A 13777-nucleotide genomic window follows, 5' to 3' on the forward strand; every position below is an offset into this window, starting at 1 on the left:
TAGGTTATGAATTTCAGGACTAAAAATATTTAATTAACTTAAATATGATTTGAACTTTGATAAGCATACTCTTAATGGCAATCTATTTCGAATGAGTAATGCTATTCAATAGTACTAATGTTAAGCATTAGTCTAGATGTCAATTGCATGACATTAAATGATATATTCATTTAAATGTAATAGAAAATGATTCATTTAATTGAATCTATCAAGTGTGATAACTTAAATTGGTGTTCTAACATCGTTATTAGAGCTATAAATGGATCAAATATGGATTGGATTTGCCCAAATTCGATTCGATCCAATCCGTTAAGAATAATTATCCGATCATATCCGATAATCTAATAATATCTGATTGTTAAATCCATATCCGATTGTTATGTTATCGGATATTCGATTCGATAACCCGATCTGAAATTGAAAAAATTGAAAGATAAAATTTTTATATTAGTTAATTTCTAGGATAAGAATTAAAAGGTTAAATTATCTTTTTACCCCATTCTTAGTCCACCTATTTATAGATTGTAAATTTTATGATATTCTAGTGAGTATCTGATATGAGAAGTGAAAAGTCGGAAAATAATGAAATTAATTCCAACTGTTGGTTCCTTTGGTTGTTTAATTTATGATAAAATAAATAAATTATTATTTTCAGCTTATTTTGATTAATAAAAATTTAATCTCTTCAAATATTTCAAGTAACAATATTATATTATTATCTAATATTATTTATTATTTGAAATTTATGAGTAAAGTATAATACAAGTTTCAAAATGAAAAAAATTGCGTAATAAATTATCAAATAATATATAAAATATATTATATCATGTGGAAATTACACCCAATAAAAAATTTCAAGATTCAACTTCAAAAATCAAATTTAAAGTTTTTATATACAAAAGTTGGATTATATTATTAAAAATATTAATAATAATACTACAAAAATTAAATGGTAGCGTTATTTTCATTTACACTTTTTATAAGTATATCCCACTCTAAGTTCATCCTTCATAAAAATTTTAAAAAGTACTATTTACATCCACGTTATATTCCAATCTTGTCCTTACTAAATTCATTCATTTAAATAACATATATCCACATAAATTTTATATATTCATCTCATTTTAAATACATCTCTAACACTATGGATTCATTCTTTTTTTTTTTTTTTTTTTTTTTTTTTTTTTTGAATCTGTAAAGAAAATTCATACTAGAATACAAATATTCACAACTCATCATACATCCTATCAGTAACGACATTATCTCGCTTTGATAAAGTTACGAATTTATCATAAACTTACATAAAAGTTGAACTAATAATCATTTATGAAAAATAAAAAACACCAATAGTTTTTTCAAAAAACATATAGTAAAACAGATGTCAAATGTGTAAAATTTATTTGGAACTAGATCATCAGGGGAAAGTGAGAATAGTTTAGTAATCATGTTTACATAACATCAAAACAATTTCTAATTAAATCCTCCGATAACTACCACTGCCCACAGTTTAGCTTCTTCCTGAAAATTTTCATAAACATCCTAGTATTGAAGAACTTGAATTCAGCGAAGGTCTAAATAATGCATTGTCTTAATTAACAGAATCTTTTAGAGTTAAGCATCGACTATTTTAGGGATGAGAGGAATGGACTATTGGCCTTTCTGAGAGCCCTTCATCTTGGCTTCTTGCTCACAGATCTTCTGCATCTGGAGCATTCTCTCCATAACAAGCACATACTCGTACTTTTCATAAGTGTGGCGCTCTGCCTCACACTTCCAGGGCAAATAGAAAAAATACGATGCAATTCTAAAATGTGGTGAGAAAAAGTGGAGTAATGAGTGAGGAAAATCTCTCTCTGAGAGTTTTATGGAATATGAACTATTTACTTGGGTTTTGGGTGGTGTTGTAATTACGTTAATTATATGATTTCATCAGTTAATAGGGTAGTGATCAAAGTTGTGAATTTTTTAGAGTATTGCCTAATTTTCCCTAATTATATTCATGTAATTTTTTTAATCTATTAAGATTCTAATTAAACACAAACTCTAAAAGAATAAAAAAAAATTTAGGATAATTTAATAAAAGTAAAAATTAGTGGATCAATTTAGAGTTTTGTATTTTTATTTAATTTTGTTTATGTCTATTTAAGCAAATTTACATAGAATTTAAAATATAATAAAAACTTATTTTTAAAAGTTGATGTGCTTATAAAAAATGTGAATAAAAACATCGATATCCAAATGAAATTGTCCACTATCATCTACCCTCCCAAATCTTCATTATTTCCCAATCGATTCTCTCTCTCCAGCACCCCCATCCATTCTCTCTTCTCCTCCCATCTCTCTCTACCCTCTTTCTCCAAAAACTACACCACTGCCCACAGTACACAGTCGTTGCTGTCACCACCATGCTCACCTGAATACGTCACCCGCCGATCTGAGATCTCATAGCATCTATTTTTTCGCTCTCTATACCGGCACCTCTTCCATTCTCTCTTTCTCTCCCATCTCTCTCTACCCTCCCTCTCCAAAAATTGCATAATCGCGATGCTGCTGCGCCACCACGATGCCCATAGCAATACATCGCCCTTCGATCTGAGAGGAGTGTTAATCTGAGATTTCTAAGCAGATTTGAGAGGCGTCGATTGGTTCAAATGAAGATGAGTTTAGATGGTGTATATCGCGACTGAAATGGTGCATATCGCGGTGCTGATGTTTTTTTTTTTTTTTTGGTTGCTGAATGGGTGTTGATAGTTTTATGTTTTTGTGGTGCTGGGGTGGGTTTTCTTGGTGGTTGTGGTCAGGTGGCCGTGGGACAACAGCAGAGCAGATCGCAACTGTAGTAGGCACAAATCGTAGTCATGAAGATGATTTTATTTTTTATTTTTTGGTTGTGGGATGGGTGTTGTGGTTTTTTGGTGTTCTTGGATGCGGGGCGGGGGGCGGGGGGGTTGGTGCGGTGGTGACGACGATGGAGTGGGACTAATAGTGTTTATGATGAATTATTCGTGTATTTTGATTAATAAATTGGTTAATTTATGATGAATAAATAATTTGTGACCTAAAAAAATGGGTTAATTGTTTGTGGTGGTGTTGTTGCTATTGGTGTCTGGAGGAGGTGGTGGTGGTTCTGACGAAAACGGTGGTGATGCTATTTGAGACGATAGTGAGATGGTGGTCTCAAGAGTTGGTGATAGTCATAAATTATTTCATTGACTGATAAAAAAATAAATTGTGACAAAAAATAATGTATAACTTAAAAAATTGTTAATTTATGATCGATAATTTGATAATTTATGATTGTATAATAAATTTGATAAATGAATTGTAACTTATAAATTTTTAATTTGTAATCGATGAACAAATTCTGACCTATGAAATTTTTGAATTGTGATCGTAAAATAATTAGTGACATATAAAAATTCTGAATTATAACTGAAAAATTATGGGACTAGCTAAATTCTTAATTTGTGATCAAATTGCATAGATCTGTGACTTTAATATATTTAGTCAATGAAATATATAATTAATTAATTAAATCATAAATAAATTTTAATAAATATCTGATTTTTGAAATTTAAAATATTTATTCTTAGTTTTGAAATGAGTGATACTAAACTTCTTAGTTATGAATTTTTCCCTTATATCATTATAATATAATGGATTAGGTTGTTATCGGATCGAATTGACATATATCTATATTTCCTTCTTTTAGTTAACAAATGATCAAATTCGGATCTTTATCGGATTGAGACTCTAAATCTATATCCCATAAATTTAATCGGATTTGAATTGAATTCAAATCAAAATTCAATCCATTGATAGTCCTAATTACTGTGCTAAATAATATTATTCATTTCGAAAAACGTAATGATATGATGCAAGAGCAACCATCTATATTACATTATTTGAACCATCTTTATTGTACTAATAGGTTTAATTAAATATGAAATTATTTAATTTATTTAATTATATTTTTCATTAATCAATATTACATTCTTAATTAAGAACTCATTTATCGCATCATTGCATACATTTCTTTCACGTAGATATGAATGTCAGTTATGATGTAATGGAAGATTTAAAAAAAAGAAAAAAAAAAAAAAAGAAAAAAAAAAGGGCCCACTGCAATGAGATCGTTAGTCTACCGAAAAATAAGCCTTTTTCCCAACTAATCGATAAACAACTACAGTGTTCAAAAAAAAAAATAAATAAATAAAAATAAAAAATGGACCCACTCCAATGATATCGTTAGTCTATCGAAAAATAAGCCTTTTTCTCAACTAATCCATAAACAACTACAATGTCCTGGATGACACATGCGGACAAAAGTCCCAAGATTCTCTTACTCCCTCGAACTTTCCACGCCACCTCCATATATATATATATATATCCGATCAACCCCAAGCAATTTGCAGTGGCCTTCGTTTCAGCGTCTGTGAAACAGGCTTCATTAACTCAGCACTGAATTTACTTGCATCTCTACATTGAGACTAAATATTGACTGTAATTCAAGAAAGTTTAAGCTAATGGAAGATGTGAAAGTAAAGCTAGAACAGGAATGCTGCAGTAGTACTGGTGGTGGTCCGCTGCCAATGGAGGGATTGTTTGATGTTGGGCCCCCTCCATTTCTAACCAAGACTTTTGAAATGGTGGAGGATCCTTCAACAGATTCAGTGATCTCATGGAATAGGGCCAGAAACAGTTTTATTGTTTGGGATTTTCACAAATTTTCCACTATTATGCTGCCTAGGTACTTCAAGCATAGCAATTTTTCCAGCTTCATTCGACAGCTTAATACATATGTAAGTATTCTCAACAATCCATAATTTTATTTATTTATTTATTTTTATAACGTTTGACTGCCTGAGTTGTTGTAGTTTTCACATGGGGTTGATCAATTTCTGATTTTTGCAATCTTAGTAGACCCTTGCATTTGCAATATAGGAGGGAGGGTTAGGGTTCTTGATAAATTCTAAAATCCCACGAAGATTTTATCTTTCGTTTTTTTATTTTATTTTATTTTTTGGGTAGTTTTAGTTTGTACTTGAAGTGTCTGGTACAACTCATAGTCGATTAGACTCTAGATTTTCTTCTCTCTGTAAATATTGCAGTATTTTATCATATATGAATTGGTTAAAATAGTCTATTTGGCTAACTAATTACCTGTAAATGTAACCAGGATATTTGATGTGCTCATTCCAAATCATAAATAATCTCTCTTTTTCTATTCTACATAAATGGTTAGCTTTTAATCAACTTTATGAGTTATTTGTTGAATGCTAAAGTTAAATATAATTGAATAAAATGTATTCTCTTCATATAGCTCAACATGTTTTTTGAGCTCAAAATGTTCAATCGAGCAATTGATTTCATCTAAAGCTCAATAGATACACTGGATTCCAAGGTTGAAGTTCTAAAATGGTCACTATCTTTTGAGTTTCGGGGTATCAGTTGTGTACACAAAAACATTTTGAATTAGGGGGCGCAATTAAACTAAAAAAAAAAAAATTGAAAAAACTATAGCATTTGATATCTTATTACAATTATTCTTTACGTGTTCTTATATTTTGATAACGTTCCATAATTATATCCATCATCTACAACTTTCAAATATGCTTTAATGTTGTTCTTTCTCATTAGACTTGTTTGTTTGTTTTCCCGACATTTACTCCCACTTTCTTAGTTTTTTTTTCCTCCATATGGTTCGTTTCAATTGCTTTCTGTTGTAGCCTAAAATTGACGTATTTTCATTTTCTACTCATCTAAAATAAATCATCTTTCTCTTACATTACCAAATCAAATAGCTGCCTTTTTAAATTGATGGCCATCAGTTTGTCGAGAATCTTATGATCCACTATGTACATAGTCTTCAAATATAGGGCTTGTTTTGCCGACATAGTGTCCAAAATTGTTTCAAAAATCTCTATGAATTCTAGTCGGTCTTGGGAACAATACTAACGCATTCATTTGTTGATGTCATGAACCACAATTCATCCCGCTAAAATTAGGAAGTTGTGGTTGCAACATATTGTTTGGTGTCATCTCTAACCATTTCATAATCGAAGCTCTAAGGCCATTTTGGAGAAAACATATGGGCACACTTACAAAAACACTCCAAGAGATAAAGTTTATTCTCTTGAACAAATTAGTTTTTATTTAGGATACTTTCTCGTGCATTTGCTTCAATCTTTATTTAGTACTTGATGAAATGAGTATCAAAAATTCATATATTACACAAAATTACAACATGATCATATGCCTCATTAAAACAACGCTCTCATGTATAAAGTGAAGGAGGAGAAATAATAAAATATCATGCCTTAAGAAAAAAAAATCCAATATTCAGAAAATTGGTGGGTCACGTGACCCACCATGGGTCTGCCCATGGGGGTATGTGAAATCTTTACAATGTTGACGTTTAAAGCTTTGTCCATCTCAGTGTATTTCGATTATTGATTGTTCTTTCTCAGCGTTTATGTGCTCGAGTAGTTCTTGGTCTATTTTGTAGTTACTTTGATATTTGGCTGTTAGCTTTTTTTTTTTTTTCCTTATCGTTTTCATGAAGCATCGTGCTATGAGACGGCGTGTGTATTTTGTTTTCTTTTTTCCTCCAATTAATTCGTATCCCATTTTCTCAATAAGTGGTTTTTTTCTTATTTCCTGCATGTTACAAAATGAAGCTAGATTTTGGTTACGGTTTTAACTTTTTTCCATGTTGTTGAATTGTAAAATTATGTTTGAAGCTTGGAATCTGAAGCCTGGATCCAGCGGGATTATCTCCAAATTTATCAGTTTTCATTACCAGGTTTTGACCTGGTGAATTTTTATTTGTTCTTTTTATTTTGATGAGCTTCTGTTCTTGAAATTGACAGTCACGTGTTGATCTGGCATGTTATTCTGTGGAAGAGACAAGCTAGGTTGTTTGATCTGTTCTGAGGTTTATGGATTATCATTTAAAGTACTTTTGATTAGGCTTCTAGTTTTTTTGACAATGAAGAATTATTACAATCTGTAGGGTTTTAAAAAGGTGGATCCGGATCGATGGGAATTTGCAAATGAGGGCTTTTTGGGCGGACAGAAGCATCTCCTCAAGACGATCAAGAGGAGAAGAAATGTTGTGCAGAAATTGAGGCGACGAGGTGGAGATCCGTGTGTTGAGTTAGGGCACTTTGGTGTGGAAGAACAACTCGATAGACTGAGAATGGACCGGAATGTTTTGATGACAGAAATTACAAAGCTTAATCAGCAGCAGCAAAATTTGAGGGATCGTATTATGGTAATGGAGGAAAAAATGCACGACGCAAAGAGGAAGCAACAACATATGATGAGATTTCTTGCTAGAGCCTTCGGGAATCCTTCTTTTATCCAGCAGTATGTGGACAAATATGTGCAGAAGAATGAAAAACGGTGCATTGAAAAAGGACGGAAGAGGAGGCTTGCTATGAGCCCGTCTTTGAACTACACAGGCCAAGACTGTGACAAGCTTACTAACATCGAATTGGAGATGTTTTCCACTGTTGTGGATTGTGAATCGAGCAGTGGTAGCAGCTCGAATCCTGTTACTGAGGATGCGCTGGAAGTCTTGCTTAGTGAAGATCTTTTGAGTGGTAATAATATGGAAGAAGTATTAGTAGGTGATTGGCCTGAAGTTGATGACGAGGTGGACGATATTGTAGCAAAAGCACAGTATTGGGGTGAGGATATACCAGATCTTGTATATATGTAGACGTAACCCTTAATGTTCTAGGACCAATCTTGTGCATCCCTTCATAGATATTTATTTCTACTGTTTTTAGTTTTTGGTACGTCGTTTGCAGAGTGTAGAATTTTGTTACAGTTGCAAGGAAGTCATGGGAAATCCTTCAATTGTTCAGTATATTCTCTGGTGCGCCCCAGCTCTCATGTTTTGGCTATGATATTTACTTTTGTAATAGAAGTACGAAGTAATTTGTTTTTTGCCATGGAACGCGTATTGTATATAAAAGCATTTCTTCTCAGCTTTGAAGTATTTGAGCGTGCTTGTTATTCTTTGGTACTATGAATAAGTTAAATGAAATCTTGTGCCTATTGAAGTTATTAGTATTTCAGTGTTTGATGCATGAGATATCGAGAAAACTGCGTAAGTGAAAACGTAACATACAAAATATGCGTAACCTTGAACGGAAAAGTAGAATGAAAAATAGAAGGGTTAATTACCTGGTTGGTCACTGAACTTTACGTAAGGTTTTCAAGAAGTCACTGAACTTCAAAATTTTCTTGTTGGTCATTGAACTTTATAAAAGTTCCCCATTAATCATTGAGTGGTGGATGAAATTATATTTTTTTAAAGTAATAAACTTTTGAAGTTCTCAATGATGGATGTGATTACATTTGTAAAGTGACTAAGGAAGAAGCTTTTAAAGTTCGGTGATCCCCCAAAAGACTTAAGCAAAGTTAGTGACAAATCAGGTAATTTATCAATCTTTATGTTTTTTTATAATTGTTTTTTCTATCTTTTTTCTTTTTTTTTTCCGTACTCTTATTCTACAATTTTATTCTCGCTAGCATAGTCAAACTTAGAAAAAAATAGCATTAATTTCGAGAATAGCTGACAATGTTATCTGCTGACCTCTCTAATATTAAAGAAGCAACAATGGTCCATATAGTGAACCATTTCAAAAGAGAAACTCTTCACGATTGATTACTTCATAGCATTCAACTTTGAAATTCACACATCTTTAACTAAAAATTAATGGATATTTTATTTTTATTCAAGTGTCATGATAAAAAAAGACAATCGAAGTTGAAATAGTCCATAGAACTGTCATCTATTGCCTCTTTGATCTTAAAGAGGTTAGCAAAGAACCTTGTCAACTATTTTTGGGGTAAAATGCTATTCTTTTTTCTAAGCTTGGCAATACTAGAAAGTCATAACTATTAATATGCTCAATTAGGCCATAAAAAGGTTGAACTCCATTATTTTCCACTTCATCGTGTTGCTTTTCCAACTCGTTCTTGTAATAATCATAATTTTATCTTCAAAGAGAGAAACAAGGTAATCAAAACCATATGAATCATTGCTCTATAATTTCTGCATAACCATTTCTATTAAAATTGGGTAAAATATCATAGCCGTCGTATGAGTTCAGTTCTTAAAGAATAATTCTCCCGTTGATTATTTATTTCATTTATAATCACCTTTTCTAAGGTTAAAAAAAGGAGAGGGGGGGGGGGGGGGGGGGGGAAAAAAAAAGTATAAAGATTGATTAATTACCTGATTGGTCAATGAACTTTGCGTAAAGTTTTCAAGAGATCACTGAATTTCAAAAGTTTCTCCATGATATGATTAAGTTTTTTAAAGTTCAGTGATTAGCAGAAAAACTTTTGAAGTTCTCAATGGTGAATGAGATTACATTTGTAAAGTTCAGTGATTAACAATGAAACTTTTGAAGTTTAGTGACCTCCTGCGGACCTTCTCCAAACTTCAGTGACCAATTAGGTAATTAATCCAAAAATAGAATGTTTCTTCTTTTCCTATGGTAGCAAAAAAATTTGAACTTGCATAAAGGGGAGCCATTTAACCCCATGGTTCAGTTGTGTTCAACAAGAATCAAGGAACAAGAATATAGACCTTGTAGCTATATGAAAAATTGCAAAAGTGGTAATGAGTTGTTACGTTATTCTACTGTGTTTCGCACTTGGTCATTTTACTGTGTTTTTGTACTTGACGTGGTCGACATTTGATTGGAAGAGAACTGGCATGTGTGTGCCACCGCTTGACTAGGAGCTAAAACTTGACTGGAATGGAGAGACACCCTTGGGCTAGGAAGTCCCATATATGCAAGTCGGGGTGACATTCGCATTTTTGGGCTTGGTCGCAGAGATGGGACAGGCAAACAACTCTTCGGGTTGCCTGATTTCACTGTAGGTGATAAATTTACCCGTTCTAGTGCCTCAGACTGAAGCTCCATTGGGTAGTCTCGAACACATCCAATGCGGGGCCCAACTCCAGTGGTCCACTTGTAAGATAAACTCTTGGGCAAGTCAAGTTTGGGTGCTTCTATATTAGCTGTCTTGATTGATGTATTGCCTCCATGAGGTTTCTCAACTTTGACAGCATCTTCCTTAAATGAGGTCCTGTCATCATCTATTGCACACCTCTGTGGATAAAGTGGGAAAAAATCAAATATTTACAATACGTGCCTGAATTACAACAAATTTTTTATATGTTCTGCCATTTTCTTTATTTGCAGTATGCACTATGGCCAGAAGGGTTAATGGAATACCTTAACATTTATTAAATCTACTTCATTCTCCTCGAGAAACATGATGAATTCCTTAAAATTATCTTCAGTCGGAAGATAGTGACCGCTGTATGGCCATATTGCCTAAGGAAGACAAGAACGATAAGCGCGCACAAAATATAGATGAACGAAGTAAAATAATTGAATAATTTTACATAGATGTCCATAAGTTGTACCTCTAGAATGCCATGATGAGCAACTAATCTACCAGCAGCTGTTGTAGCTGCACCAGAAAGAAAACTGGAGTGCTGAAAAACACCTTTCCTCTTCTGTGCTACATATAGAGTTCTTGTTGTACTTAGAACAAAAATCCATTTTGAGCCTTCAGCTGTATTCAAGAGAACTCCACTTTCTTTGTACGCTAATTTCCCGTCATCTACAATCACTTCATATGCGTCTCTCTCATTCTATGAGATAAAAGGTTGGAAAAGAACGTTGTCATACAGGCAAATGCTTCACCAACGTGTATTATTAATCAAATTGACAGGAAATTAAAATAAATTCATTCATTGATATATATTCTATTCTTTAAGACCATGGGAGAGGGTTAAGGGTCGAACTGGTCCAGACATCGATTCGGTGAAACCGTCCGATTCTCGGTTTAACTGCCCGGTTTGCTGTCTTTTATACCAGGTTCACAGTTTTTTAAACAACCACCAGACCAGTTATCGGCCCGATTCTAGGTTTTTCGGGTCAACATTTATCAAAACACACTTATCCACAATACAGAAAATGTTAACAAAGAATGATTGGACTCCACGTAGTCCAATAAAAATATGCAAACCACAGTAATAAAACAATAGTCATGGCTAAGACAGAATTATTTAGGAAAAATTTAGTGAGATAAATGTATTAAAGCTTACAGAGCCAAGATATTCAATGCATTGACATTGCAGATTGACTCTGGGGCAAAGTTCAAGATTTACTTCCTTACCATCACCAACATCCAACCTTCAAGGTAAAATGTAAGGCAGTCAACCCGAGGTCCAAAATAGCAAGCAGTTTCATATGGATGTGATGTTTCTATAAGAAAAAGTCTTACCAATAAAAGAATGGTTGGAGACTTCTGCTCTCCGACCACACGTCATAGTAGAAGTGTAAGTTGTGTCCATAGCGATGACGAGGGTCAATCTGTGGGAAAAAAGACGAGTAACTGTCAGATGATCATTACGGTATCACAGCAAACCGATTTGAGTACACCGTACACAGGCAACGAGCGGTGCTAGCTTGGCCACCCGACCCAACAGGTCTTATGCGTAAGTGGAACCTTCCTGGATGTTAGAAAGGTATGAACCAGTAATATAGTATCAAACAAATTTATGGATAAGTGTTGAGGCTTACAGCTTCAAGCCAATGTTGTAGAGCTAGTTTCTGAGCTTTCTCATCCTTGGATAAGCCTTTGCCAACCTATGAGAAAACAAACATCACTTGGTTTAAGATTGAGCCTATAATTTCTCCGTATGACGGTATTTGTACATCAAGTTATGTCCACAACTTACCTTAGCAGCCCTTGTCTTAGCACGAGCCCACCGGGACACAGCAGTTTCGTGTTCAACTTTGTTGAAGAACGATATCGAGCTCTGTTTCAAAGCTGCAGAATCCAAGGTTTTCCACCTACAACATAGAACGAATTGAGAAATTCACATTGAGGATAGATAGTCTTTGTAACAACATTAGAAAGTTCTTATGGTACAGACCAGAGCTCTTCAACAATAACTGCACAATCTGCAAGGTTCCTTCTCGTCCGGTAACTCTTGTAAACTTTCTGAAGCTTTGTAGCAGCAGAATTCAGTTCGTCAACTGGTCTTGGAGAAGAAAACACGAAGGGTTCTTGGGGTTTCAACTTCTCGACTTTTGAATAATCTGAGGTTTCATTCTCCTTGTCTACAACCAATTTTCTCAAAGGAACATGTGATTTTAGCCTTTCTTTTTCAGATTTTTGGGGTTTATCCATATCAATTCTCTTGAATCTGTGTGTTTTCATCAAGATTAGTTCTCCATCTTTGCTTCCAAAACTTATTGATCTGGCGATAAAAGTTTCTACATTTTCTGTTAAATCATAGAACAGATGGCCCGAATTTTCATTCCACGATGATGTAAGTAATGAAAGAGAGAGCCCCATTTGTTACCACCAGCAAGAACTTCAAGTTCTTGATCCCAGATGAACAAAATTCTGCAAAACAAAATTCATAACACATTAGGATTTTTTCAATAGGTATATCAAGAAAAGAGGGTGTTTTATTATACGCTGGTTCACCTTCGATATGCCTACTTGGCCTACAACCGAAAGATCGATATGACTCCTTTCCTTACACCTCTCTTGTGCACCGATTAAGGCACCTCAAGAATTCTTGCTATATAGGAATATTAGGTTGGGTCGAGCGATAAGTGCATAGAACGATTAGGTGTATAGGAATGTAAGGTTGAGTCTATTGAATACAACCACCAACTTTTAACACAAACTAAATGCATAGCTTGGACCACTGGGGATGCTCCCATTTATATAGAGGAGTTGTCCCTTTGAATTTTGAAAATTCAAAGTCTTGGTAGTAAACGATGTGCTAAAAGACGAGTGTGGGGAAAGAAAAAAAAAACCCAACCAAAACAAGGGGGGAAATTTTGAAAAATGGGGACTTTATTGAAGCCTTCAATGAAGTTTAAAGGAAGGACTAATGAAACATCAGTCCCTTGATTTGCAGATTTTTGTTGGTCTTGCTTTAACCAAATCTTGGTACTCTTTGATGGATGCCCGAGTCCTGTTTGACATTTTTTTTTTTTTTTTTTTACATTGAATTTGTTAGAATTTTCAGTTCTTTTCTTTGATCCAGTTCGATTCTACCATACCAAAATCTCCTTTTTCTAGCACAAGAGTATAATAAAATTTTGGCAAATGAAAATGAAGGGTACTCAAATGGCTTTTAACACTAAAAGATCAAGTGAAAATTTAAAAAAGAAAAAAAAAATGAATATACTATCTAATTCAGCTACTTTTGAGTTTTAAATTTTTTCCAATAATCAAATAATAAATATTATATTGTGATACATAACGAACTTTTTAAGATATAAGTTATCTCCATCTGGGTAAGGACTTATAAATTGCCTCTCGAGGAAGGGCTCAGAGATAGCCTTTTGAAGCATGAGTGGATCTCTAATGGGCGAGAATATACTAATGATCTCTAAAAGTATAAGTCGAGGCTAAAATATATTTGTTGATATCAAAATACAAATATAACCAGTCTTCGCCTACTGCACAAAAATCTGAATATCATTGCTGGTTTATGAATTGGACGACAGGGGAAAACGAAGTATCTTCACCAAATCTGCACTCCACGTCTTCATGCAGCAGCAGAGATTGCTTTTGATTTTTGTCGAGGAGGTACACGAAGCCAAGCCTTCATCATGTCATACGCAGTAAAACCAATCGCAACTGAGGGAACAATCTGGAAACAAAAGTACACAGATTTCTATAAGCTAATAATAGAAACAACACATAA

At 33.7% G+C, this 13777-nt stretch overlaps 2 protein-coding genes across 2 annotated transcripts; one reads left to right on the plus strand and one right to left on the minus strand.

Annotated features, from left to right (window-relative positions):
• Positions 1–4401: 4401 nt before the first annotated feature.
• LOC111407475 (heat shock factor protein HSF30-like) lies at positions 4402–7994 on the plus strand. The gene is made up of 2 exons (XM_023036971.1): positions 4402–4802; positions 7016–7994. Exons 1-2 carry the CDS (start codon positions 4527–4529, stop codon positions 7724–7726), a joined length of 987 nt encoding a protein of 328 aa, XP_022892739.1. The 5' UTR covers positions 4402–4526; the 3' UTR covers positions 7727–7994.
• A 1488-nt stretch (positions 7995–9482) lies between these two features.
• On the minus strand, positions 9483–12819 carry LOC111407476 (IQ domain-containing protein IQM1-like). Its single transcript, XM_023036973.1, has 9 exons — positions 12541–12819; positions 11981–12456; positions 11783–11897; positions 11625–11690; positions 11326–11414; positions 11147–11234; positions 10460–10690; positions 10266–10367; positions 9483–10139 (listed from the first exon to the last, which is right to left on the minus strand). Exons 2-9 carry the CDS (start codon positions 12403–12405, stop codon positions 9687–9689), a joined length of 1569 nt encoding a protein of 522 aa, XP_022892741.1. The 5' UTR covers positions 12406–12456; positions 12541–12819; the 3' UTR covers positions 9483–9686.
• Between the last annotated feature and the right edge of the window lie 958 nt (positions 12820–13777).

Source organism: Olea europaea, chromosome 13 (genome assembly GCF_002742605.1).
Source record: "Olea europaea var. sylvestris chromosome 13, O_europaea_v1, whole genome shotgun sequence".
Classification (NCBI taxonomy): domain Eukaryota; kingdom Viridiplantae; phylum Streptophyta; class Magnoliopsida; order Lamiales; family Oleaceae; genus Olea; species Olea europaea.